Source organism: Zeus faber, assembly GCF_960531495.2.
Source record: "Zeus faber genome assembly, chromosome: 4".
In the NCBI taxonomy this organism is placed as follows: Eukaryota; Metazoa; Chordata; class Actinopteri; order Zeiformes; family Zeidae; genus Zeus; species Zeus faber.
In genome coordinates, this window is record NC_137191.1 from 10,084,240 (window position 1) to 10,098,706 (window position 14,467).

Below are 14,467 nucleotides of genomic sequence, written 5' to 3' on the forward strand. Positions count from 1 at the left end.
GGCAGCTTGAAGGAATCCAATCAGCAAGATAAAAAAAGAAAAGTGCGAAAAGAAAAGCCGGTAGAGCAGAAAGCGTGATTAAACGGTTAAATGGAGAGAAACAGAAAAGAAGAAGAAACAAGAAGCGGAGGAAGCGACGGAGGGAAGAGGGGAAAGACGACGCCGATAAATAAAGAATTACACGTTCATTTTCCTTCTGTTTTAATCTGTGGGTGAGGAGGAGGAGGAGAGAGAGAGAGAGAGAGAGAGAGAGAGAGCGCGCGCTATCTGCCCCGCTCATCACTCCCCGTCTCGCCGCCGCGCTTGAGCCGAGCGCTCTGATTGGCCGACGGAGAGCAAACACAATCAAACGTGTCACATCAGCAGCGATCCCACACCACGCGCCAACCTCCTCTCCATCCCCTTCATCCCCTTCATCCTCTTCATCTTTTGCACCTCGTCTCGTCCTGTCTCGTCTCGTCGCGCCTCGCACTCGCGGCCTCCACTCCATTTTTGCCTTTCCCTTTTTTTTTTTTCCCCCCCTTGTTTTTTTTCTACTTTTCACACACTTCCCTTCGTGCGCGTTTCTTCCGTCGGGTCTCATCTCGTCCTCCTTCCCTTCGGAATAACTTTGTGACTTCGTTCCCCTCCTGTCACCGGGTTCCGCTTTTGTTCCTCTTTGACTTCCCACCCCTTGTTCTCGCTCCCCCTCTTCGCTCTCTCGCTCTCTCTCTCCCTCACTCTCTCGCTCTCTCGCACGACACCTATAAGGTTTCCATCCCAGGCGCTGCCTCTTCATTAGCTGCCTCTTTCATGTGATGAAACTCACTTCATTCCGGCGGCTGCTTTGGCTTTTTATCAACACATTACCGTGGGTTGAAGCACAGCGGAGAAGTTCACAGAAATGAGGTTTTGACGGTTCATTCCCTGCAATTTGGGACTTTCGGGGAGGTAATGGCGCCGTACTGTAAGAGCAGCGGTAGCAAACAAGGACAAGGCTGGGGGATGAAGGGCTGGATGGCTTTTTGAGGGAGCATCTAATTGGAGTTGGCAGGAGGTGCAGTGCTGCATAGCTCATCTCCCACTTCTCATGTCTCCTGCTTGTTTATGTTCATAAATATGAATTTGTCATAATCAAAGCAAAGGTTATTCTGGGACCCAGTGGTATCCCCTGTTATTTGAGCAAAAATTAAGGGCGTCCTAGTTAAGGAAGCGATTCGGGGGTTTCATCTTGGCTGTCGTGGCCTTGATTGATTTTGCCAAACACTTTTTTTCAAGCCTTTGTGTTGTGGTCATTTGAGGTTATTTTACGGAAGATATTTGTGGCCCACCACCTACGGTAAAGTTTCAGTCATTGCTGCCACTGTACACTTATCCCCAGATGGGTATTATATACACAGGAAAAACAGAGTCTCACAATACGGCAGGTCAACCATTTGCGTGTAACACCGCTTACAACACTACGGCACTGAGATGGAAAAAAGCGCCAACGCAAAAAAATTGCAATAACTTGAATACTTGAATTTGCAAAGTCAGACTGTGGCGTCTTTTTGTGTTTGCACTGAAGGCTTTCAGATTTCTCCGCCATTATTTGCATTGAACTGGAGCCGAGGGTCCAGCTTGTAGAGAAACCTACAGTACGTACTGCATGGGGGGCTACTCCATTCAATATAACAGACATTTTGGGGTAAACATATAAAATAACACTCATTCCGTACATGCAAAATCTGATAGAGAGGAGTCACCGGGAATCAGCATCCCCGGCTTTTTGGAGATGTTTGTCTCCGCCCCGACGCGGAGCGGGGTGGGGGACGTCGGGCGGAGAGAGGGATGAAAGGGGCGGCGGCGCGGTGGGAGCGGAGAAAATGCTGAGGTGGTTGAAGTGAACTGTAATATCTGTTTCCGCTGAAGGGGATTAAACGGCTTCTTTATCGGTTTTGATTTCACGGCGACACCATATTCACGGCTGATGTATTCACAGCGATGTGGAGCGGTGATTCATATCCTTCCTCACGCGACCTTGGAAAAGCCCTCCCTCCATATTGATTATATTAAAGGCGGCGGTGTGGTCGTGGCGGTGGCGGTGACGTGGCGCCGCCCGGGGGCATTTCAGCCCCGGAATCCGTCCGAGCTCCCGGCGGCGGCGGCGGCGGCGGTGACACCTCACCCAGATAAATACACTAATTATCTGTTCTGCCTTTCACCGCTCACCCGTCTTCCACTCTTTTCCCATATCAATCACTCGTAGATGGACCCCAAGCCGCACTGCCACACACGCACACACACACACACACACACACACACACACAGTTTCCACCTGGCTATATTTGTATACATCACAGCACTGTGTGATCTATTTAGAGGGAGGTTTAGCCTCTTTCTCTCTCGCTCGCTCTCTCTCTCTCTCTCTCTCTCTCTCACGCGTTCATATTGAGTTGTCTGCTGAACTGTGCCGGATTGAGTTAGTCCAGTCGATTTATTCATCTTACGCAAATGCCATTTCTATTCCTTTCTTTTGCTTCTCTCAAGGACCAAAGAAGGGAAGAAGGAGGAGGGCGAAGGAGAGGAAGGAATGGTGGAAGGGTGGTGTGATTGTTCCTGTGCTTGTAGTTAAGTGGCATAGCAGCAGCTCTACTGACTGGCTTTGCAATAATGAGTTTGTGGGGCATACACACACACACACACACACGCGCGCGCGCGCGCTGCTCTGTTTGGGGCACCAACAACACGCTCTCACTTTGCCATTAACAATCTTTAAATGAGTTTGTTGCTACGGTAACCCAGTGATTTATTTCCCAATTAAGAGTTGGAGGTGCTTTCCCGCTTACAACCAGTTGCACAATACCGCTCATGAATTACCTTTAAGCATAATGTCATTTATTGCCGTTAAAAAAAAACTAAAACTAAAAAAAGAGGATCATCATGCACCATGAGCAGATTCCTTTACAGAGGCCACGACTCAAGGGCAGAGATCCACTCTGAGAACTTGTTGTCTAACTATTTGGCAATTCCAAAATTGAATACTAAATGATAATTGCGTCCCTAAAATAAATAATTAATTCTTGAATTAATTGCGAAATAAATAAAGCTAATAAAGTGTTATTTTCATCTCATCTTATCTTCAAATAGATAAAAATCGCTGGTGCTACACACACCAAAAAGACACCTTTTCACCATCCTATCTGGATCTGGAACCAATGTTTCAAGCTGTGTGTGTGTGTGTCTGTGTGTGTGTGTGTGTGTGTGTTGTATGTGAGGATGCCATGGGTGGAACGTGGGATGAATGCAAGAGAATGCAATGGAGAGAGAGCGAGAGATAGAGAGCGGGAGAGAGAGCGAGCGATGGAGAAAAAGAGCATATTGAACGAATGCCAACGACGTTAACAAGGGTCAGACGCGCTCAGCCCTCTCAACAACACGGCAAAGAGGGAAAGAAACTTTGCAAGTGAAAGAAAAATATGAGATAACAATAAATCTGTCAAATGTTTGTCCAACGACAACAATGTTTTCACTCTCTCTGTTGTAACAGATTGTGGTCGTTTTGAGTGGGTGTGAGCACAGATGAAAGAACTATATTTATCCACTAATCTATGGAATGCCATTTGAGTCAATATTAAAGACATAAATAAATAAATATGCTAATATTTGTGCTGTTCCAGCACGGTGCAAGGGCCAGCCCGCTGGCTCCACAGCTCCGGGGAGAGGCCCTTCTTTCTCTCCGGGCCTGTTAGAGTGGTAGGGAGTGGTAGGTCTGTCAGGATATATAAAACATATAAACGCATACAGAATATGCAAATGTGATTCTATGCACAGGGTTGTTTCTAAAGACCATTAGCATAAAAATAAAGCTTAAGTCTGAAATAAATAAAATAAAATTAAGTAATATAAAACAATTATAAAATATAATTAAAATTGCCAAATATACACAGAGAAATACAAGACAGAATATTTATACTGAATATATATATACTGTTTATTAATTGCACTGCAGATCATTAGCATTAAATATGATAAAAAATAAATAAATATAAATAAAAATAAGGATAAAAGTAATAATAAGATAAAACACAATTTTAAAAAAAGTGAAGTAAAAATGTCATTCTATTAAAAGATTACAATGAAATTGTCAAATATATACAGTATACATCATTGTTTAGGGTATACATACTGAATATGAAGTATTACTTAGTGACAGTATGTACAGTGTCATTGCTCGTGTATTGGCTGCGGCCTCACCCTGCCACTCTCGTCCACTACCTCATCCAACCTCTTTGGATGACAAGGCATTTCCCGTCGATTCGCATGTAGATTGAAATGTGTTTGTGAACATGATGTTTCGGCGGCTGCCTGGGATGTTCCAGGAATGGAATCCCGCCGCCGTTCCCACACATCACCCGTCTCGCTCATTTGCAGCGTTTTTTTCCCTCCCCGCCGCGTCGTGTTGAGAGGGGCGAACTCGTGTAACCCTTCTTAATGTCTTTGGCATTCGTTCAACTCACCCCCACCTCTCTCTCTCGACTTCTCTCTCTCTCTCTCTCTCTCTCTCTCTCTCTCTCGCTCCCCTCTTACATTCATCCCACGTTCCACCAATGGCGCCCTTCTATGGCCTACTATTCCCCATCACTTTTGAAAATTCGAAATTGTGACGGTCATACAGCTTTTACTCTAATATTTGTGATTAAACTTCCATGAGTCTATACGGACATGGAAATAAACAGCTTGAGTCTTTTGGAAAGGTTATTTTAAAAACATAGTATTCCTCACTTTAAAAGACATTTTCTCATATAGCATGTTAATAATGAACTTTGAATGAACAGTTTTTAGCTGAGCAACCATGGTGGCAGATTATTGTTTTTATAGACTTGGACCCAAATGTCACTCCTTTCATGGAGTGACTCCATTATCCCCCCCCCCCCGTTTTACATTTTATTATGAGGGAGTTTTTCAGGTTTACTATTGCCTCAGAAGTTACAAAGACTGGGTTTATTTCCCATTAGCCTGCCATATAATATTGTGTAGTTAATTGGGGGTTATATAAGGTAAAGGTTATATTCACACTTTTCCCCAGATATTCACACTTTTAATTTTTATATTTTCATATTTTTATTCTATTGTTTGTTGTTATTACTGCCTATTGTTTTCGATTTGAGCCACTGGGACGCTGCGATTTCCCTCTGAGGATGAATAAACTATCGATCTATCTATCTATCTATCTGTCTATCTATCTATCTATCTGTCTATCTATCTATCTATGTCTATATCCATCCATCCATCTATCTACAGTATCTTTCTATCTATCATCAATCTGTGGCCAGGTTTCCACTTTGCAGGCTGGGATGGAGGAGGCGGGTTCAGCGCTGTTTGCCGTGTGTTTGTTAAGGCGTGCGGCTCGTAGGCTTTCTTTTAATAATTGAATAAACTGAGGGGCACGCTGGCCAAAACGATAAACAATAACAGAAATAATTAATCAGGGCGCCGGAGGAACGCCGGCTTCTCAAGCTCCTGCACCGCTTTCGAGCTCCGTACGCCCATCGCTCACCGCCAGACAGACGAACATTAAGAAGCAAAATAAGGGACAAATCAGCGCCGCCTGGGCACTTATCTGGCCGATTCAGGACAGCTGTGCAGCCACGGGAAGGAAGGCGAGGCTTTACCATGCCCCTTGGTCCACCATACTATCTATCTATCTATCTATCTATCGATCTAACTCTGTCTATCTATCTATCTATCTATCTATCTATCTACAGTATCTATCAATCTATCTATTTATCTCTGTCTATCTGTCTATCTATCCATCTACAGTAACTATCATCTATCTATCTGTCTGTCTGTCAATCTATCTATCATCCATCTATCGATCTATCTGTCTATCTATCTATGTATTTATCTGTCTGTCTATCTATCTCTGTCTCTGTCTATCTATCATCTACAATATCTATCTATCTATCTATCCATCGATCCATCCATCTATCTATCTACAGTATCTATCAATCTATCTATTTATCTCTGTCTATCTGTCTATCTATCCATCTACAGTAACTATCATCTATCTATCTGTCTGTCTGTCAATCTATCTATCATCCATCTATCGATCTATCTGTCTATCTATCTATGTATTTATCTGTCTGTCTATCTATCTCTGTCTCTGTCTATCTATCACCTACAATATCTATCTATCTATCTATCCATCGATCCATCCATCTATCTATCTACAGTATCTATCAATCTATCTATTTATCTCTGTCTATCTGTCTATCTATCCATCTACAGTAACTATCATCTATCTATCTGTCTGTCTGTCAATCTATCTGTCATCCATCTATCGATCTATCTGTCTATCTATCTATGTATTTATCTGTCTGTCTATCCATCTATTTGTCTGTCCGTCTGTCTGTCTATCTACAGTATATGTCTATCTATCTATCTGTCTATCATCACCTTCTCTAAAACTCCCGGGGACAGTGTGATGAACTGATAATTGGACGTATTTAATTTACTGTCGAGTCGGGCCAGATGACATGCAGCCATGATCTCCTCCTATTAGACCTTTCCTTATTAAAGCTGCGGGGAGACCCCGTCCGCGCTGATGCACTGAGTGTCGTCGTATTATCGGATTACTTAGGCCCTGACCGGAGCATCGGCGGCTACAGCAGGGACGGTGTACTGGCAATTAGACGGGTCACCGTCCCTCTTGAGCGCTGCTCTGTTTACTTAAGTTTTATGTTGTTACTGGTTGTTGCAGGCGCTCACCGTGGCAGCCGGCCAGGCCGGTGTAGTGTTGATAAATTGCTCTATCACTTTTTACGATCTGATAGGGTTTCCACTTTAACAAAGTAGATGAGGTTCCACTTTATCTGCCGGCATGAATCTTTCATTTGAGTAACTATCACCGTGGCCCCTCAAACTAGCACAAAGTCATTACACTTTCAACCAGCCAATCTCTGACTCTCTTTGTATATCCCGGTCCCTCCTTTAGTTCTATTTTTCATCATAACTTTATCCACGTTCATACCCTTAGCACTCTTTAAACTTTAATAAATGATTCCCCGGGAAAAAAATAAATGGGGCCTGGATGATCACCAGGAAGCTTCTGACACACCGTATTAGCCCCTTAGCCGGAGCTGAATGTTTCAGAGCGAGCCGCTCTTTCTTTTATTTTATTTTTTCCCTCCTACCCGGGGTTGTTACGGCTGCTCCCATGTCGGCTTGTCTCACTTTGGATGTAGAGGAGAAGGTGCTACCTGGTCGGCTCCCTCCTCTCATCTCCTCGCACTAATTAGAGGGAATCGGCTGCAGACTTTTAGTGGGCAACAGACATCTCCCTCTTCTGGGAGCGCGCCGAGTTCTCAGAGAAGTGTGTTTATTATGAAAAAACGACGGAGATCATTAACAATTGCCACCTGTTTGCGTAAAAGAAACAAATTAATTGTTTTGTATTAAGTCAGAGAGGCTATTGGCATACAACGTAGTGTGTGTGTGTGTGTGTGTGCGGGTGTGTGCGTGTGTGTCCCCGTGCGTGTGTGAGCACGTGCCCTGTGTGCGCAGTGCAGTGGCGGAGTGCCGCATGCAATGCTGAGGAGGAGGCTTAACCAGTGGGATCTCCAGACCTAATCACTGCATGCATTTCAAAGGCGAGCGCGCCAATTAAAAGTGATCGGGCTCAGCGCGGGCTTAGCGGCTGCCACAGTGAGCAGCAACACGCCAAACATGGAAATCAATCACCCCACCGCTCCGCCGCCCCACCCCCACCCCCAACCCCCATGTCTCTCAGTCGGGGGCACCGCTTGGCCAGCCACAGATCCAAGATGAGTCTGTGATAAAAAAAAACACAGGGTCACAGCGGAGCCTCAGCAGCAACATGTGGCTCAAAGGAAGAAAAAAGAAAAGTATATATATATATATATATATATATACACATACATACACACACACACACACACACACACACACACACACACACACACACACACACACACACACACACACACACACACACACACTCTCTCAGTTTCTTCTGTTTATCCTTCAAGACCAATGTTATCCAATCCTCATTTAACCCCATTTAATTTCCTCATTCGTACTTTCCTCTTCATCCTATTCCTCATATTCAAATCGTCCACTTTTCCACATTCCGCTCATCCACAACCCCTCTCTCTCTCTCTCTCTCTCTCTCTCTCTCTCTCATTTAATTTCATTCATCGGTTGGCATACCCAGTGAATGAATTTTAGAAAAATTATTTTTTTTTTATGTTATTTTTTATTAGCCACGGCCACCTAAAAATCCGACGCCGCCGGCAAAATTGAACCTGAAGTCACATGCGGGAGACGGGACAGAGCTGGTGCTATCGTGAATGACAACTTGGCAAGCAGGAGAGATGCGGAGAGGGCGGCCGTTCAGAGGGCATTTTTATTTTAGATTTTGATTTATTTCCAAGTTTTCTCCTTGTAAGAAATGAAAAACGCAAACATAACTAAGAGGTCCCTCTGCGGCCCGTCTATCCGGAGAGAGACGCTTAGAAGAAGACAGGGTGTGTTTCTATTTTATTTTAGAAAGAAAAATGGCTCCATCTTCTCCATTAGCCCAAAACTGTGAATATTTAAAAAAAATAAAAAATAAATAAAACCCTGATGGTTGCTCTTTATGGTTCTTTGGAAGCCATAAATACCGCTTGTATTGAAATCAAAAAGGCATTCATGACATCAGGGATTAAAAGAATATCGAATGTTTTGATTGGATGCAAGTAAAACAAGTGCTTTTGGTCAATAACACAGAACAGACATGTCACAGACTTCACTTCAATCTTAATCAGACAATATTACATTATTAATTGTAAAATATATATATATATATACAATCTCAACAAGTGTGACTGAATGTAGGTATCAATCAGTTGGGAGTGTGCAGGAAACACAGGAGCTGAAAGCCAAATTCAGAGCTCCCACTCACCATGAAACATCAACTGCTGTAGGTCACACTCCACCGAGGCAATTTAAGGTGACATCAAATAAATTATGACAGGGCTTGTGCATGGTGTGTGTGTGTGTGTGTGTGTGTGTGTGTGTGTGTGTGTGTGTGTGTGTGTGTGTGTGTGTGTGTGTGTGTGTGTGTGTGTGTGTGAGAGAGTGAGAGTGGGCGGTGCATGACATCTTATATTCTGTGACAAGCTGATAACATATTTCATGTCAGGCCATTTGACATCATTAACTAATAAAGATCGATTGCACTTTGTTCCCCGTCAGTGACTTTGGTCTTGCTATTTCCCCCATGTGAGTCTAAGTGAGTGAGTGTGTGTGTGTGTGTGTGTGTGTGTGTGTGGGCCGCGTCTGTGTGAGAGAAAGATTTTTTGCCACACTCAGCGTTTTCCTTTCCAAAGATCAGACTCTGGCTGGACCCAGCCTTCTCCCATGATGCTTTGCAGGGAAAAGTCTTGGAAATATTCCAGGAGGTGACTAGAGGATAAAGGGGGGGGGGAGATAAAAATGAGTACACACATAAAAGTTCTTCTCTGTATTTAAGTGCATTTCATTTTCTCTGTGAGTAAAACATGGGTCAAAGGCAGGCGTCCACTAAGAGCTCCACCGTCTTGGAATGGAGTGACTTGGAGGCAAGACTTTCAATAACGCACCTTTTGCCTGGTACGCACCCAAACTGCTTTAGCAAGGATTTTTTTTTCATCCGAGACAAATTCAGGAAATCTCTTGTTTTAAGGGTGGCCCACCCGTCCCCATCAGTCATTTGATTTGATCGCCTGTGTGAATATCAGGTGGATTTCATATTGTCTTAAGTCTCGGCTCCAACAGTGTGAGCTTGAATCCCAAGATGTTTGATCCCACCGTCCTGCTAAATCCCATAGTGTGTGCCCTACTGGGATCGAAAAAAACCCCAAAGAAACTCTTTAAGTGTGTGATGCTGTCCACTGCTAAGATTTCAGAAGTCTTTTGAAGGTCTTCGGGTATATGTCCACCATTAGTCTGTTTGATACAAATGTGCAGGATCGAGTACATGCAGTGACCAAAACACAGACGGTGACTTGTTTTGGCTTATTTTAGCTTTTGTTGTTGGAAATGAGTATCTCACATGCGCTGCAGACTCACAAGTTGGGTTTTTGTCCCTCGACGAGGTCTTCTCTGGGGACGGGGTAGAGCGCCTCATAGGTGCGGGCCCCTCCGGAACCATGGATGGCGTAGGAGTTCATCTTGTTGACATCAGGGGGGAAGTAACTCCAGGGCAGAAGAGCTTCACCCACCCACTGCCCGCCTGTGATTGTGGCGTGGAATGACAGTGGCAGTTGTTGCTGGAAAACAAAAACATTTGAATTTTGCTATGTTACATTTTGCCACCACATTTTGTCCTATTATTGTCTGTTTTCAGATTGTGTGTTTTCCAACCTGGAATGCTTGTCCTCTTCCAGAGAGCAATAGCACCAAGTGTTGTCCATGTCTGAAAAAATATCAATATAGATATATATACACCAATATATAAATATATATATAAATAATACACACACACACACACACACACACACACACACACACACACACACACACACACACACACGCACACTGACACACACACACGCACGCTTGACTTACTATTCAATAGCAAGGCTTCTGAGGATTACATGGTAATATACAAAATTACAAATTGTAACTGAAATAGATGAAATAAAGGCTTAGTTTCTTGTCTGCTTAATCCTGCTGTAAGCCACTTCCATTCTTATGAATCCATACTAATTATATTTTCTATGTGGAAAGTGCTGTACTTACGGACAAACCTCTACCTCCAGGTAATTTTCAGTAGTGCTGTCGAGGAAAAAGGCCTCCACCACTATGAATGACAAGACAAGATCATAATTAGCTACGACATAAATTCTAGTTATAGTATGACAAACAATAGCATATTAGCCACGTACATGAGATATTGTCTCGTGGAGTTAAATTTGAGACGACGCCACGGACAAATGCTTATCTGCCTCGATTATAAGGAAGTTGGTATTCCATGGGATGACAAGAAACATAAATGAGGGCAAAGCGGTGGGGCTCATTAACCGGAAATCACACTTGATGTCAATTGGATAAGGGTGCTATTCCTCAACTTTATTGAAAGGTCTAATTCTTGTGCCACCATAATAATGAAAATTAGATAATTATAAGCGATGGGTCATAAATGAAAAAGAGAAAGCCCCCCCTAATTGTCTTACATGCATATTTTGCTCAAATATCCTTGCCGTTAATATTCAGATTTGGCGCATGGAAGCAGTATCCTGTCAATAACTATGAAACTCTGTAAAGGCAAACATTAAAAAAAAAAAACATGGTATTTTAGGCACGATGCAGCAAGTACTACAGTTGTGGGCAGCGTCAAGCTTTTTGCCTCTTTACAATTCCACCCACCTTCGTAGTCCCAGAGTCCAGGGAAGGGTTGACCCGGGGGCCCGTCGGGGGCCGCTGGGTCGTTGAAGAACGGAGCGAACACCCTCATCTCCAGCCCTCCATCCCCAGGGGAGAAGCTCACGTTCACGGGGTCATGTTTTACAGGGAGGCTGTCCCATGTGTGCCCGATCACAAAATCCATCTGGAGAACAGGACTGCGGAATGGAACAAAAAAGGCCGATCGGAGCGTTAGCGCTCGTGTAAAGCGACGTAAACACACGTTTGTCTCGATGACAGGGCGTCGTGCTGGGAACTTACAGTGATTGGCAACACAGTGCGATGCACATAAACACAGTGTACTGCATTCCACAGGCCACCCTCATACTCCCCATTTTGTCGAACACTGGGTTCTGTCCTCCAGCTCAATATCTATCTATATGCATATATCATGTGTTTTCTGCTCTGCTATTTAAGCAGTTTGTTATCAAATGAGGTTATCGCAGACATGTAGACACCCAGTTACTCAGTAACTTCTAATCAGACTTGCTGCTCAGAAGTTAGTAAGGATCAAAGTTGTCTTACTTGCACAATGGAGGAATTTGGACTTCAGGTGCGGATCGTGTCTACAAAATATATGATCATTCCAGAAATATATCGCAAATATAGAAAAAAAAACCCACAACTTGAAACAAACACTATATTTAAAAAAAATTAAATCCCGTAATGAGTGAGGAAATACAGTCACTCCAGCAAAGGAGCGGAACGCTTTGTTTAATAAACAAAGCGGGGAAGCATTTGAGTGGTGCACAGCACGGCCGCTGCTTTTGTTGTGACTTCTGAAACGCTCGCGGACGCTGGGGCCTTCCTTCCGGTCGGCGCCGAGGCTCCAGGGGCGCTGAAGACGGAGAACACAGTGACACCTGGTGGCCGAGTGAGCTACTGCGGCCGGTTCGTAACGTGGCGCGATCTGCGACAAGCGGCACATCTTGAGACGTTCATGGTCGATTATTAAGGTCCTGCAAGAAATCGGTATTTTACAATATCTGTAGATGTCCTGCGATTGGATGTTTGTCTTCTCTCATGGGTACACGCGAAGGTTTTGAAGGCAGTATAATCCATAACCAATTGAAGCATATAATGGCTGCTTCAACCGAGTAGAGATTCAAGATTCAAGATTCAAGGTTTATTTGTCACATACATATACATACTTTCATACATATACGCAGTGAAATGTAATGCAACGCACCCGGTGATAGCACACAATATGTCCTAGGGAAAAAAAAAAATAAAAAAAATATTTATATAGGCCGACTAACTGACTCCTAAAATGTAATACAGTAAGTTGAATACTTATAGAATAAAATAAAAATATATAGAATAAAATACAATAAAAATAAAAAGAAATAAAATGGAATAGATAGAGGGAATATGCCTATGTATTTACAGATATGTGCATTAAAGTGGCATGTGAATTAAAGTGGCATGTGAATGTGAATAGAGTGAGTTAGTGTTTGGGATAATACAGCACAGTAAACAACAGTACGGCGCAGCAATACGGCATCACGAACAACCCTGAACAGTGACACAGTATGCGGTACAGTATGCTACATACAGTACAGTTGGTAGTGGAGCCTAGTGCATGGCTCGGTTAGGACCCCTGGTGAGGTCAGCGTTGACAGTTCTAATGGCGTGCGGGAAAAAACTCTGTCTCAGTCTCTCTGTTCTCGCTGTGTGACTGCGGAGGCGCTTGCCCGACCGCAGCAGCTGGAACAGTCCGTTGATGGGGTGATGAGGATCCTAGTACTATATCCTAGTACTATAGGCCCTATAAATAGTACAGAATCAGAACCAAAATCAGCTTTATTCGCCAAGTACGTACACATACATAAAAGGAATATGACTCTGTTTTTTTCCTTGTGGCTGTATGTCATGGACTAGACATACAGCTGAAACAACGACATCAATCTTAAACATAAACATGTAACTGCTCTATATACAGATGTATATATGATATATATGAGTGGGCAGTGTGATTGTGTAATGAGGAAAAAAAAAACAGGTGTGAAATGCAACAAAAACAAAACGACAATGTGTCATAGTGGGAAAAGGGTAATTTTATATATATATATACAGGTATTTATTTATTGAGAGAAAAGGTATTTATAAAAGGGTGAGAATATAGTGCCTTGAGGGCTAACCCATAATATGGAAGACCATTTGAGTTAATATTAAATAAAGAAATAAATTAATTAATAAATAAATATGACATAAAAACATAAATTAACATGTCGATGAGATAAATAAATTAGGTTACAAATACGTAAATAAATCTAAATATAAATACAGGTACTCCTCACTGAACGACCGAGTTCCGTTCCTAGGTCCAGGTCGTTGAGTGAACTGGTCGATAAGCGAGGACCCGCGTTATTTCACGGGAAGGGGGCGTGGCCATTGCGAACGCTAATGTCGTGAATACCGACAGACTGTGGCAACGAGACTGACTGAGAACGGTGATGAGATGAGATGTATACAGTGTATATAGTGTATATGGTATATATTGTGTATATAGTATATACAGTATAGTGTATATAGTAAATACAGTGTATATACTATATAAAGGGTGATGAGGAGTACCTGTATGAGTAAATAGTTTTATATATATATATATATATTTTTTTTTTTTTGAATGAAGTTTTTAAAAATACTATTTTTATCCATTTCAAGGTGACTTTTTATTTCAGAATGCCACATTTATTTATTTCATGGCACTTTTATTTAAATTTCGATTTCCTTATACGCAAACGAATGAGGCCTGGTGATCGCACAGATCCAGAGCCGGCGGGGAGAGGCGGGGGCCGGGCCGGGCGGGGGCCGGGCGGGGGCCGGGCCGGGCGCGTTTCATTTGGACCGACGCGGCGTCCCCCCCCAAACCCCCCCGCCCCCAGACCCGGACTCGCGTCCCTCCCTTCCTCCACTAGTGACGCGAGACCCGCGAACGAAGCGTTGAAACGACCCGGGAGCCACTCGTCGTGTTTTTATTTTATTTTATATATATATATACACACACACACACACACACACACACACACTTTTTTTTTTGTGTGTCCAACAGAAC

At 43.2% G+C, this 14,467-nt stretch overlaps 1 protein-coding gene across 2 annotated transcripts; it reads right to left on the bottom strand.

Annotated features, from left to right (window-relative positions):
- Positions 1-8,505: 8,505 nt before the first annotated feature.
- Positions 8,506-12,070, bottom strand: cUnh4orf33 (chromosome Un C4orf33 homolog). Of its 2 annotated transcripts, none has more exons than XM_079998623.1 (6): positions 11,935-12,070; positions 11,374-11,567; positions 10,747-10,807; positions 10,369-10,420; positions 10,075-10,274; positions 8,506-9,429 (listed from the first exon to the last, which is right to left on the bottom strand). In XM_079998623.1, exons 2-6 carry the CDS (start codon positions 11,552-11,554, stop codon positions 9,333-9,335), a joined length of 591 nt encoding a protein of 196 aa, XP_079854749.1. In that variant the 5' UTR covers positions 11,555-11,567; positions 11,935-12,070; the 3' UTR covers positions 8,506-9,332. The 2 variants fall into 2 exon arrangements, with proteins under 2 accessions (XP_079854749.1, XP_079854748.1); XM_079998622.1 differs by lacking the exon at positions 11,935-12,070 and adding an exon at positions 11,671-11,804.
- Positions 12,071-14,467: the final 2,397 nt, after the last annotated feature.